The 14,031-nt window shown below is 33.7% G+C and overlaps 1 protein-coding gene across 1 annotated transcript in view; it reads left to right on the top strand.

Annotated features, from left to right (window-relative positions):
• The window catches only part of Prp16 (ATP-dependent RNA helicase l(1)G0007), a 261,425-nt gene that overhangs the window by 160,421 nt on the left and 86,973 nt on the right, over positions 1-14,031 (top strand). Inside the window, exons 15-16 of the mRNA XM_090397330.1 lie at positions 3,845-3,945; positions 10,213-10,259. Coding sequence (XP_090253456.1) covers positions 3,845-3,945; positions 10,213-10,259 — 148 coding nt within the window. The remainder of the gene's footprint in view (positions 1-3,844; positions 3,946-10,212; positions 10,260-14,031) is intronic.

Below are 14,031 nucleotides of genomic sequence, written 5' to 3'. Positions count from 1 at the left end.
CAGTAGTCGTCCCCATAATTTTCCAAAATGTATTCTGATCACCGTGTAAGCCTGAAAGGAAAGGAATTTATAGAATTTATAAGAGATAATTACCTTTGATAGTAGGTGTGGAAGAGAGTCATGGAATCTGGTAACAGCTTGAAAAGGCATAAATCACTTTACCTCCAGTTGGAGAGTAGCATGATCCTAAGTTAGAAGGTGGCTATGCATGTAGATATTTTGATTTTCAAAGATTATATGTGGAACTGCAGAAGATGAAATTGCTTCCAGACAGGCAAAATTAGATTATGAAAGGAAACTAGCTGTCCAGGCCATCCTACAAAACGCTTTCATTGTGTGGTAAATCAGAGTAATTAAAAATGTTCTTTGCATTAATCAAAGTCATGAATGCAAATTGTACACTAGGCACATGCAGATATTAGCAAAACTTTTTTTTTTATCTGCAGAATTAATATGTTATAATGTCTTGAGCCATAATAACTGCTTGGTTGTATTGTGGAGAATGTTATATTAAATTCTGCTAAAAAAAATTGGCGGTGTTCTGCTCCTTTGTAAATTCCACAAATGAAAAATACCAAATTTTGCCTTTTCTTGATTTTGTTTCAGAAAATATTCCTGTGCTATTTTCTTCATATCATCTGCAGTCATTCCTTTGTGAGATGGAGCATTGTTGGAAGGTGTAAGGGCTATCATTCTTCAGGTCTTTGTAATACCCCATTTGGAGAAGAGAAACACACATTAGAAATCAGCATGGCTTCTTCTCTGCAAGATGACAAATTTTATGTGCCTTGGTCCATTCTGTTTGATAATATATATTCAGTTATAGTTAACAAAAGCTTTTAGATGAACTCTTCTTTGAAAATTCATTGCATAACATAGTCTAGAAATGTTTTTCTGGATTGCTGGAAATGTATAGAGGATTGTGTAAATCTCAAAATGCAGCTTCTCTAGGGTTATGTAAGAGGTTAGATGAAGTGATCATTCTTCTCAAAGAGCATCAGCTCCTTTAAGTAAGTATTTGAGTCTAACCTGATTGTGTCGTGTACTCATTGTCACCTATGTATTTTCATTTCTTCAGCACTTTGCCCTGTGGACTTCAAGATATTTAATTGTTGTGTGGTACCATGCATAAGTATTTTTTCCCAAATGATGCCCAACTCTATTTCTCCTCTGAAACACACTGTTCACTCTTTTTGTGTACTTGTTCATTTGGCAAACAGGATGAAAATTGCTTTTGAGATCACTGATCTTCTTTATAAGAAAAATATAGCTACTACCATAAGGAATGTGGATAACGAACTGACCAATCTGACCTAGTGTGCAGTTCTGTTCCCATTACTGAGGGAAGCATTTATTTGAATACTGAATGAACAAAGATTTGCTAGCAGTTTGACAATTAGCCAACTAAATTGTATTCTATTAGCTTAAATATCATGGTACAACATAATTAAATGCTCATTGTCACTTAGGTATTTTCTCTTTTCTGGTTCTCTGATGAAAACAGGGTGATTGAAAAGTCAGTTACTAGAACAATCAGCCATCGACATAAGGAGCATTAATTAAAAAAAAGATAGAGCTAGCAGAAGACAGGAATGTAGGTTATTACAGAGCATAAAAGGCCACAAGCAGGTGAGATATTTTTAAACACGTATAAAGTGATATATTCAGCAGCAACGATCAGAAAAAGAAAGAATTAACTATACTATTCAATACTAACATGAAGATAAACTTGAATGTTGGATAATTTCAAGTAGATGATGTGGGCAAAGTGTGAAATGAAGTACTAATAAGTCTGATTTGGATAACAAGACTTATATGCCATTGGTCCCACTTCTAGTAAAAAAAGAGGCAGTGGAATTTTTCTAGTCATTAGAGCTGACATAAAGAAAAAAGCTAGTTCTTGTTGGAGACTAAACAGTAGACCAAGAAATATTTTGAGAAAATTTGAAGAGAAGAGCAAAGCTAATAATAATTATAAGTACCTTGCTAAATTTCTCTTCAGAACTTAGTCATTACTAATATCATGTCACTCTGACATAAATATATGCATAAATTTATTGGAGAGAGAATTCACAGGAAAAGAAAAGAAAAAGAAATTTATTGATTGCTCATGTTAATAATGTCAGACTGGTTTAGGATACAAGAGAATACAGAGAATATAATATAAGGAGTGATCACCTATATAGGACGTATTAAAGTTTTAAAAATAAACACACTAAGTATTTTTCACAGGTGAACTGTAGAACGAAATATACAAATGTTATTGGAAAAAGATTGTTTTTTTTTAAAAAAAATCAAACTTTATAGACTTACAAAATCTGAAGAAAACATTGATTTAGCCAGGGAAGCATACGGTGAAGTTGTCTGCAAAGATAGGAAAATTGGACTCCATGGAGAACACTAGTTGCAGACTTGCCATAGCTAGTGTGTAGAATTATTAGTATCAGTTTTAATCGTTTTGCCATACAAATGGGCTAATTGAAATGACACCAGTAAAGGTATCTGTTCAAGTGAGATAGCTCTTGCTACAGAACTCATTTATCTGTGCCACACTTTTTATTTTTTAACCAATGGATGCAGCCCCTATAAAATATATAAAATACTACATGCTCCTATCCTTCTCCTTCCCAGATGCACAAGACGAAAGTAAAACTATTTCCATTCTCTATATATAACTGGGATACATCTGTAAAGGTAATTAGGGTGCTAAATAAATATAATATACACTTGACTTTTAAACCACATATCACCTTCATCTATTTGCCTAAGGATAAGCTCTATCTAACACATTCCAAAGTGTATAACATGCCCAATGTCTGCAATTTGGCCTAATATGGACATACTGGAGAGTCTGTTAATATCTGCCTTAAAGAACATAAAAAAAATACAATCACTTTCATCATTAAGGCAAGTCAGAAGTGATAGATCTTGGTTTGGATATGCTATTGCACACAATTAAATGAAAGAAAATTACAGTATTGTATAATAAGTAGTTAAAAGGATGAGCGATTTTTTTGGCATGTGCAACTGCAGCATTTTAATATACTATAAACTTTGCGCATGAAAACGTATATTTAACCAACATTAGAGGATGCGAAGATAGGACATTAGTTCATTTGTCCATTCTTCATCATTTATGAATATGGAAATATATACCGAAATATTCGTGTAATGAAAACTCATGGAGATAAAGTCCATTAGTTGAAAGTGAGCCCAGTTGCTCTGTTTTGTACCGAATGGTAAATGTCAAATGCTTCATGAGCATCATTCATCTTCAAAAAGAAGTTTATGTATTGCCAAAACTTTTCTTGGTCTTCCTCTGTGTCCATTAATTGACATGTAGAGATTTGCCCATTACAATTTTGAATTGTTTATACAACTACGTTTGTGCTCATAATGACAAGTATTTTGTGCTGTGAAGATGCTGGTTGGAAATCCAGTAGAATATTAGCTGTTTAATAAATAATCTTATTTTGTTCTTATAGTGTTGTATGTATACCATTAAGTATTAACATGAGTAATTGTCAACACCTAAGCCTTTCTACATATATAACTTTTACAGTAGAAATAACTATTTTGAATTGGTGTGTGTGTGTGTGTGTTGAGGGGGGGAGACTCATGTTTCTTTTTAATGGCAACACTGAAATTGAATTATTTGCTAGAGCATAACTTGAGTAAATAATGTGGGAATTATTATATCATTAAGTCATAGTAATAAAAGTGTTTTGCTATTGTTTGTGTGTGTGTATTTATATATATTATAGACCATAAGCAAGCAATATATAGCAATGAAATTTAACTGAAATTTATTTTATTTTATTTTATTTTTTTTTGTTTTTGATAGTTGACGGCATTATGTTTGTTGTAGACAGTGGTTACTGTAAACTTAAAGTATACAATCCTAGAATTGGAATGGATGCTTTGCAGATATATCCAATTAGCCAGGTATAGTTTATTTTTTTTATAATAGAAGATGAATTAATAGATTATATAATAGAAGATGGATTTGCCTTTACATATAAAATCCCCACACATTAGAGATCACAAAACCTATAAAACAGCAGCAGCAGTGTCATCTGTGGGAAGTGTAGTGGTTGAGGAGAAATAAAGAACCTATTAAGAAGTTTCTTGAAAAGTTAGGAGTTGTATTCATTGGGAAAAAACAATATGGTGAAGAAACAGTGTGGAAAAGAATTCTGTAGTAAGGTAGCAATGCTAATTTACTAGAGAATTATTATAGACCAAGGTGGTTTCAAATTATAGAATAGTGAAGAAACAGTATAGAGAACAATTCCCTAGTAAGGTAGTTGATTGCTACTTTATTATGGAAATATTATAGAGCAAGATGACTTCATTCCATCTGGGTAGGTGGAATGAAGAAAGATGATGATGAGAAACCAATTTGATATGTTGGGAGTTGAACTGTGTTCAGATGTTGACCAAAGGCTTCTTGTTTACTTCCATAAGTATATCCATAAAAAATAGACATGCCTATTTTTTATGGATATACATGGATTTTATGGATATGGATATGTACCTATGAAAAAAGTGACTTGGGGGAATTGGTGAGAGTTTTTTTTTTTTTTTTTTTTTTTTTTTGTAGTGCAGACATCAAAGGTCATACTGCACCAGGACACAGATCACAGCAGTACATATGGTAATTGGTTCGAACCCACAGCCTCTTGGTAGTGGATATGCTAACCACTCAGCCAACCAGGCTGGCTAGAGAGAGAGAGAGATGGGGGGTCATCTATTAGGCAGACTTCCCTCTTATGTATTACACTCTTGAATTCTTAGGGAGCTTTTGAGTGCATCACTTCACATGGGAGAACAATATTCTATGGATGCTAGATTTGGGATTTATGAAGTGTTGGAGTTGAGCTGGAAGAAAGTAATATTTTGAACAAAAACGAATACCACATTTTCTAGAGGCTTTGGATGTTATATGTTTTTGTCAAGATAAGCTAGATTTAAAAGCCAGCCCAAGAAGAGAAACTGATCATAAATGGAAATCTGAATATTTTCAAAAGTAAGAGTGAGTTAAGATTTAGGTTATCTTTACCTCACCTGAGAATGATGAGGTGAACAGTATTTAAGACATTGGTTGTGGAATGTCTTCAAGCTTAAATCATTTGGGTACTACAAGTTTTCTTGATTGAAGAAGAGGAATGGACTACACCACCAAATTATGGATTGGATTTGAGAATAAGAGAGAGAGTCATTGGTATAACGGGGAAGAGTGTGGCAAAAAGACAGAACCCTGGAATACTTTGACATTGATAATAAATCTGATGAGAGGTAACAATTCACCATTGCATGCAATCAGGAAACTGGTAATCCAGTCAGAAAACAGGAGGGAGATCATAAGATGGTAGCTTAGTGCTGTAATAATGTGTGTCTTGAAAATATAAAGAGTAACCACATGAGTTTCTCCAAACCTTTCCATGGCCTGTGTCCAAAGACAGATAAGCTTAGCAAGGAAAATCTAATGGGTCTCCAGGTAGTAAAGAAACTGGTTGATGATAACCTTCATAATTTTTTTAAAAGTATTGAGGACAAGGAGTGATAGTTTGGCTGACATTTCATCTCCCTTTTAGGGACAGTCTAGAATATAAGTAATATATGTACAAGGGGGGGGGGGGGGAGTTTTGATAAACACCTAGAACAAATATGAATTAATTTTATATATCCTCTTAATTAATTAAATTTATATGTCTTATATATCCTAAAAGAAAAAGAACAAATTATTGCAATTTGATGAAACATGGGGGTTAAAGGTTTTTAGATATGTTCTTTCTTGTGGCTATATCAGTTGCTTTAATGTCTCCCCCCCCCCCCCCCTCACGCGCATGTGTGTAACCTATTATAGGTAATACGGGGTGGATGTTAATTCTGGAACACAAGTTTTTAGCACAACTGCATGGTTACCATCTGAGCAGGAGACTTATTAGTACAAGGCAAGATTTCTGAATTATCCAACCCTTGTCCCACTCATGGTACCCTATTTATTATATGTTACTAACCTTTTATTGAGTAGAATGACATAAAAAGTGTTTTTTCCTGGTGATTTAATATTTGGCCACTGAAGGAAAAACAGGTTTCATCAGGTCTGTTATCTTGCAGATTTCTGTGACAGTATCTGTAATTGTCAATTTCCACTGCATACAGTTATGAATTATATACAGTATAATTCATTAATTTCTTTAAATGACATTATAATACCAATCCACTCAATATCCAACTCATACTACAAATATAGCGCCTCCAAATCTCAGTTGGTTTGGTTGGAAAGACCTGGCTTCAATCCTGTCTAGGATGCAAAAATCTTTTATCAGGACTTTTCAGTCAAAGGTGAGTTAGCCATCTCATATGTAGGTGGAGGGTTTTTCTCCAAGAAACTCAGATTTTTTTCCCCCTCAAAACACAGACAAATACTGTTGGACAAGGACGACAATTGGAAACCACCTTGTTCTATAATAATTTCCTAGTAAAGTAGCATTGCTACCATCCTAACAGTAGGTTGAGGAGACATACTAGAATTGTGGCTATCAAAGTTAAATATTGTGGCCATTGAAATAGTTATTTTTTATTATCTTTTATTTTTACCTATTTGTTCATATCAGAATATAGTTCTTTTATAATTCAATGCTGCTTTCTTTCACTGACTTACTGTACATGTCACCAATATTATCACAAAACATTGTCCTTACCAGTATATACAGAAGAAGAAGAATGAAGTGCAAAAAACCAAACCCAATGTTCTCATCAACTCATCATCAAGTTAACAGTGTTCTGGCTAATCGATACTTAGTGGAATAGAAAATTTGCAAAAATGCTTCTTTCCCTTCCAGGATTCAACTAAACATTGCCAGCAAAGTGAATGCCTCTGCTTTGCACCCTATAGCCTAAATGTGTATTCAAAGCTCACTAAGGCATGGATGTTTGTGAAAGTCTTTGGGTAATAGATAATTTGCACTGTCTAGTGTGAGATCAACACACTTGTTGCTTATTGAAGCCTGAAGTGATTTGAAAAAGTACCACATTTAGTCCCTAGAGTATTATCTCTGGGATTAGATTTTCTACCACTTTTCCCGCCGATGCTACTAATGTGCTGCAGGTTTCCTGAAGAAATCCATAGGTAGGAGAAAGACGATTAACTTTAGAACTAGCATAAACAATAAATAAATTTTTTCCTTCCTTCTCTCTCTCTCACTCATTCCTTCACTCCATTTGTTATTAATTATCAGAAATACCACTTGAATCATTTTGTCTATGTTTACTATATTTATTATAAAAATGATGCCACTCTTTCAAAGCAATATTATTCCTTCATTTAGTATGATGCATAGTATCTGTTAAATTAAGGTATTTTCCATCCAGATCTGCACTTTGTGCTGTCTTTGTAGAGTTTTGAGCTTATGCCATGAGGCAGTCATGTGTTCAGAAAACAAAGTCCAAGTATTATTATTCATTTCCAATTCTCTGAGATATTAATAAAGAGAGCATTAATAATTTTTAAATATGGAAAGTAATTATTAGAGTACAGGTAACCCCTGTTTTATGTTAGGGACATTCCAAGAAATCTGTGTTAAGTACATTTTCCACATTAATTGGGGGGGATACCGTTTTGTTTTGTTTTTCTTTGCAATTTTTGACTCTTTTTAATGATTGATTTTTTTTCTTGTATTAATGCAGTGTACAAAATATATTGAAACAAAAAAACACCAAAAACAAAGTACAATGAAATAATTGTATTTTGAATAAATATTGTAATTGCTAGGTAATGTGCTGCACATGTGCATAAAAGTGAATCCGCATAAATTGAGGGTTACCCATATAGGCATTTAGGGAAGTTGTAATTGTGTGCAGTATTTTTGGTATAAGGGAGTATTAGTTCATTTTAAATATCAAATTAAAAGAAATGGAGATTACGTACGTATTATTTTTTATATTTGATATAATATTAATATATTTTTATAAATACTTTTTTTTTATGTCTCCCACCCACAAAAAGTGTAAGCCTATAGTACTTCGGTAGCATAGGCAGGCTAGGATTTTTTATTATTTTGTTTGTGCTGGAGACAAAATTTTCTATATATAGTCCCAACAAAGTTGGATTTGATGCTTTTATTGCAACTGTTGTGAGTTACAGTGTAAGCTAAATAGTCATGATTTAAAGAACTATCACCTCTCATTTAAAAAGTATACATCTCAGAATCAGTTTCACCCTTGAAATAGAATATAACAGAATTCTTGAATTCCTTGATGTACTAATCTCACTGCTTCACTATTAACATTATACAAAAAATATGTTGTTGTTGTTTGGCATTATAGCTGAATCATCTGAGGCAAATGTATTATGTCTGTTAATTGCATGTGTTCTTCTGGCCAGGTTTGCCTGTTTTGTAGGATGGAAAAAAACAGCTTTTCAAGAGGGGAAAAATCCTTCCACCTCCATATTAACCAGCTAGCTCACCTTCAGTTGAAAACCCTTATAAAGGTTCTTAATATCCTAGATGAGATTTGAACCCAGTTTTTTTCCAACCAAAGGGCATGTAGAAAGCTCTCTCGTGCACACACACACACAGGGTAATTCTACACAAAACTAATGAATAGGTCCCAAATACAAACCTTGTATTTCCAAGATCGCTTTGTAGTGCAGCAGAAACTTCGACAAACAGAAGGCAAAATGTCAAGAAATAAGTATAAATCCCTTGCTAACTGGCAAAAGAAAAAACACTAGGGTGATTATACCTCACAGCAGCTGTTCAAAATGACTTCTGATGCTAACCATGCAGTCATTACAATGTCTCACCATTGATATCCCCATGTCCTGAAATTTCCCAGCCTGATGTTTGATAATAGTGCATGCATGGTCAACATGTTTTTATAATTCATCAGTGCAACTAGAGTTAACTACACCAATGATTTTCAAATGGTCCACGAATAAAAAAAATCCTGATGAATTATTATGATTGCAAGGGAGGTCATGTAATTGGCCCATTTCAAACTCTATTTTTTGCAAATGTTTGATCAAGATGCCCTCAGGTCTCATAACTGAAAGTCTGTTTGGCAAACCATATGGCTTTCTTAATCTGTTTCCAAAAATGCCTGCATATTGCTGCTGATGTCATAACTGCATAACATGCAAATTTTGATTGTTATGATAATTGAAAATATTGTCTCAAGTTACATCACTTTATCTGCGGACGCACACAAGGGAAAGATCATTGTTCCCATTTTCTGTTGTTGAAGCCACTAACAAGATACTAATTAATGATGATGATTATCTGGTAAAAGCACTTGAATCCGATTTTGAATTCCATCCACAAACCTATAGTACATTAATGATGGTGCTACGACTGACTGAGAGTTAGGTAATCCAAAAACTCTGCTGTAAGGACCAAACATGGAACTTTTTCAAGCCCCTTTAAGCCTGTAATAAGAAGACCTAAAATGTTCTTCTGAAACTCACCATATAATAATGGGTGCAGTTTTTGATGCTTAGTGATCCTTCTCTTTACAGAATTAATAATTTTGTCCAAAATGAAAGATAATAGTTACACAGAATCTGAAACTCCAGGGAAAGGCTGGTGAGAGCATTCTAATGATGGACAGAGAACTATAAAGATTAAGTGTAATCCTTGTTACCTGCTCAAAATTAGTCTTCTGTCTTTGTTAATATCTTGAGGAGTTGGTCTATAAGAATCACTTATTCATTGAATGCTATATCTATTTATTTGCATCAGGGATTTGTTAACTACATTGGTGTTCCAACCTGTTATTATTACTATTACATGACACATTCAAGGAGTCTAAGGACTCATCATGGGAAGACACTCTACTCCATTATATTTAATTTACTATCTTCCCTATTTAATCTTCCAACTACTACATCACTGCTACATTCAACACAAAACACCATCTACCATCTACTACATCAAGACTGCCTTATCAAAATCCCCTTTGGTGAGGTAGTTTTAATTGAATGCTGCATGATATGTTGAGAAGAATAAGTAAAAATTTGTTAAAGCACATATTGTAGTTCATTTGTTATTGATCACACCTCAGTATCAATGTTGCAATGGTAATAGTCAGGTTAAGATAGAAATATTGAAATTTGCTTATTATTTTCTGAATTTTCTAATTATTTCCTTTTGAGAACAACAACTTTATTTATTTTTGAGTGATTTCAAATTATTTTTGTTGTAGGCTAATGCTAATCAGAGATCGGGTCGAGCAGGGAGAACTGGTCCAGGGTAAGTCACATGCTTTTATCTATAATATAAAAGAGTTTATATTTTATATGGAATATGATATGATATAATGCTTCCCTGGTGACAAAAGGCTCTGTTTATGTCGTAAAGTGGCATTATTAGTAGGTGAGGTGTTCTAGTACAATAATAAGATGCACACTATTACTTTCAGAAGTTCTGTATTTGAGTACAGTTTGCTCTCCAAATAATTTGTGGTGGAAGAGAAGAAATAAGTAATATTTTAACCTTTTTGTGTGTGTGTCCACCATAACAAGGTAGTATTCCATAGGAGAGACTTATTTGTAAATTAGTGAGTGCTCTCTCTAATTTGTAAATTAGAGCTAGCACTTGATAGAAGAGGCTTATTAGTATTTGTAAATTATAAAAGTACCTATACATTAACAACAACAACTCTAGAATCAACTTCTTGCAATACCATGCTATTCCATATGTCCATTTGAAATTACATATACAGTAGACAATTACCATAGTGAACCCATAGGGAATAGACATTCTTTGTTATATTCAGAGTTCAGTTCACTAGTAAATTTAGGGTAAAAATACTAATCCCCACACTTTATTCCCATGAAACAAAAAGAAACCATGTGAAATAACAAAAGAAATCACAAAAAACATAAAAGGAAATCACAGAAAGCAGATCAATGGAAATTGCCAGAGATAGAACAAAGAAAAGCTGCAAGAAATTTAAAAAGAAACTAAATAAAAATAAAACAAAATTCAAGAACAGAACATAAGAGATGACAAAACACAAAGGATCGGCAGGAACTAACACACAAAATAACAATATGGAAAAAAAAAAAAAAAATACAAATTCAGACAATAATTAGAGACAAAGAAAACTAAAAGAGTATGAAATATTAAAAATGAAAATCCAGAATTTAAGGTTAAAATTTCGAAATGTTACATTAGCTTAAATTAATGTCGCTTACCTGAAATGTTCATAATAAACTAAATATATGCAGTATGCACCATTAAAAATCAAAATACAGTAAAACCCTGAAGTTATATGGTAGGTGGGACCAACAAAAGGCATATAAGTCGAATTCGCGTAACTCAGGGTATAATTTTGCATGTAATTTATATATACAGACATACAATTGGGACCAAAGGTTTACAAAAGCACCTATATTTTTTAAGAAATATAATCATAATTGTAGTTTTTCGTACATAAAAAAAAAGAAAGTTATTTCGATGTCGATGGTTTCATAAAATCTAATAGATTCATCTGACGGCATAATGTCTTTTTCTTGTCTTGCAAAATTTCTTCATAGCAAGCTAATGATTTTTTTATTCCTTGCCGTGTGGCTAAAATTCGTTCCTCGTTAGAATCTATGTCCTCCAAAATCTGTAAACCTTTCTTTAATGATCGTTCTTACTGTGGATTCCTGTAGATCGAACTTCTTTGCTGGCTCACAAATTTTCATTCCGCCTTCAAAATCCTTAATAATGTTGAATTTTGTTTCCAAAGTCAATGTTTTTCTTTTCTTGCTAACTGTAGAAGAATCGGACTTGCTTCTTTTGGATGACATTATTATTTTTTATGTGATAAACTTTTTATCAAGTACATAACATTAAACAATCGCAAGGTTTGTAGACTATAAAAATCATGTATGAATGGAGACCGTGCGAAACACATCAGTGCTTGTTCACAACATGTGCGACACTGGCGAATGCAGCCGGCGCCTGAAAGATATGACTAGTGGTGAAGCGGGACGGGAATATGTACATATAAGAAACTGCGTAACTCTGGATTCGCATAAGTCGGGGTATGACTGTAATAAGAAAACTTCAGTCATTGGTCAACTCAGTCACCTCCATTTACGAAGAGGAAGGGAATAGTCATCTTGCAGTAATCAGCCTGATGGGAGAAGAAAAGTGATAGATTGCTGCTGTGAATGTCAGCTTCCTGATTGGACAGATCCTGTGATGTACAGATGGCATAAATTGATATTATTCTCTTAGTACTGTAAATTAAGGAAATGTTGCACAATATACTTTCTTACTTTAATTCAAGTTATGAAATTTGTTCAGGTTGCAGCTCATTTTGTGTTTGAAACACTAAAGTAAAAAAATTCTTAATTTCTGATTTAGTAAAAACCTAAATTTTTACAAGGATAGTTTTGTAAAATTATCAGCAACATCCTTTTACATCTAAATTTCTGTTTTCAAGAAAGCAAAGCAGAAAAACATCAAATTCTGTTCATTTCAAACAGCTTGGATGATTATAACAGGCCATTCAATTAAAATAGAACTGAAAGGTGCTTTGATGTTTACCAACTACTGTAGGACCTGATGATATCCGTTATTAGAGAAATATCATCTGACACAAGATGATATCCACCTGATATTACTATCAGGTGGATATCATCTTGTGTCAGATGGATCCACTGCTCTAAAGAATTTTCTGTAAGAACGAATTTCCAGAATCCTGGCAAAAAGCAAAGATTATTATTGTATTTCAAAAACCAGGTAAGGACAAATAAATGCGAACAAATTATCATCGAATTGCTCTGACCAGTTGCTTCTACAAGATCATGGAAAAAATAATAAATTTAATTTAATCCTTTATCCAAGTGTGAGCAAACAAAGTTTGTGCCTGAAAATATCTTCAGGACTGGGGGTAAGGTAGTACAACACCGGGCAACTTGTAACAAAGGTGGAGCAAGCTAACATCACTCCTATCTCAGTATCTCCCATAATGCAAAACACATCTCCTTGCAGATATGTATAATGTTATGCATTAAGGGAAGGGCCACTACCCAGACTAGTTTTGACCTTTATTGAGGTCTCTTCAGCAGGAGCCAGGCCCAGAGGTGGAGATACTAGGCAGAAGCAATGGCAGGTCATCTTTACCTATAGGAGTTGCCAAACGGTGTACCACCTTTTTTATTAAATTACTCTAGATTTAGAGAAAGATGTTGAAAGGTTATTTTTCACTTGGTTAGACTATAATAAATTTAGTTTAATTCTTTATCCAAGTGTGAGCAAACAAAGTTTGCACCTGAAAATATCTTCAGGACTGGGGTAAGGTAGTATAACACTGGGCAACTCGCAGCAAAGGTGGAGCAAGCTAACATCACTCCTATCTGAGTATCTCCCATAATCCAGATTTAGATTTAGTTCCTCTAAATCCAGAGTAATTTCATGGAAAAGGCATAACACAGCTTAGAAGTTTGGCATATTGGAAAGAAAAACCTGCACAAATTTGGCCTTAGAGGTGGGGGGGGGACTCCAACTCACTCTCTTTATTAAAAACTTTCTCTCTAACCAAGTCCCAGTAGGATTAACTCTGTCTTTGCCCTTTCTCCTAAAAAGAAGGTATCCCACAAGGTGTGGTATTAAGTGTCATGCTATTTGCTGTTAAAGTTAGCTTGATGACTGGACAACTTCCTCCAACTGTAAATACAGTCCTCTGTGTGTGTTGGCTTTATCATCTTTTGTCATTCTTGCAATATGAGAGTTCATAGAAAGATAGTTGCAACAAGCCATTAACCATTCAAACTGGGTGCTTTCAAATAGATTCAGTTTTTGCCATAATAAAATGTCTACATGTGGTCTTCAAAATGAAGACCACATGCAGACAAAACTATGACTAGGACAAACATTAATCCCAGTTGCAACAGAAGCAAGTTTTTAGGATTCGTGTTTATGCTTAAGTGCTGGGTAGAACTCATGTTAAAGATGTAATGGATTGAAAACAGCACGGGGAAATAATTAAACTCATGTTTAATGCTTCCAATATTTTTTGTCTTAG

Source organism: Typopeltis vanoorti, chromosome 9, assembly GCF_054136105.1.
Source record: "Typopeltis vanoorti isolate ZY-2024b chromosome 9, IOZ_Tvanoo_1.0, whole genome shotgun sequence".
Classification (NCBI taxonomy): Eukaryota; Metazoa; Arthropoda; class Arachnida; order Uropygi; family Thelyphonidae; genus Typopeltis; species Typopeltis vanoorti.
The sequence above is the reverse complement of the archived record's forward strand: the minus strand, read 5'-3'. Positions and strand labels throughout refer to the sequence as shown.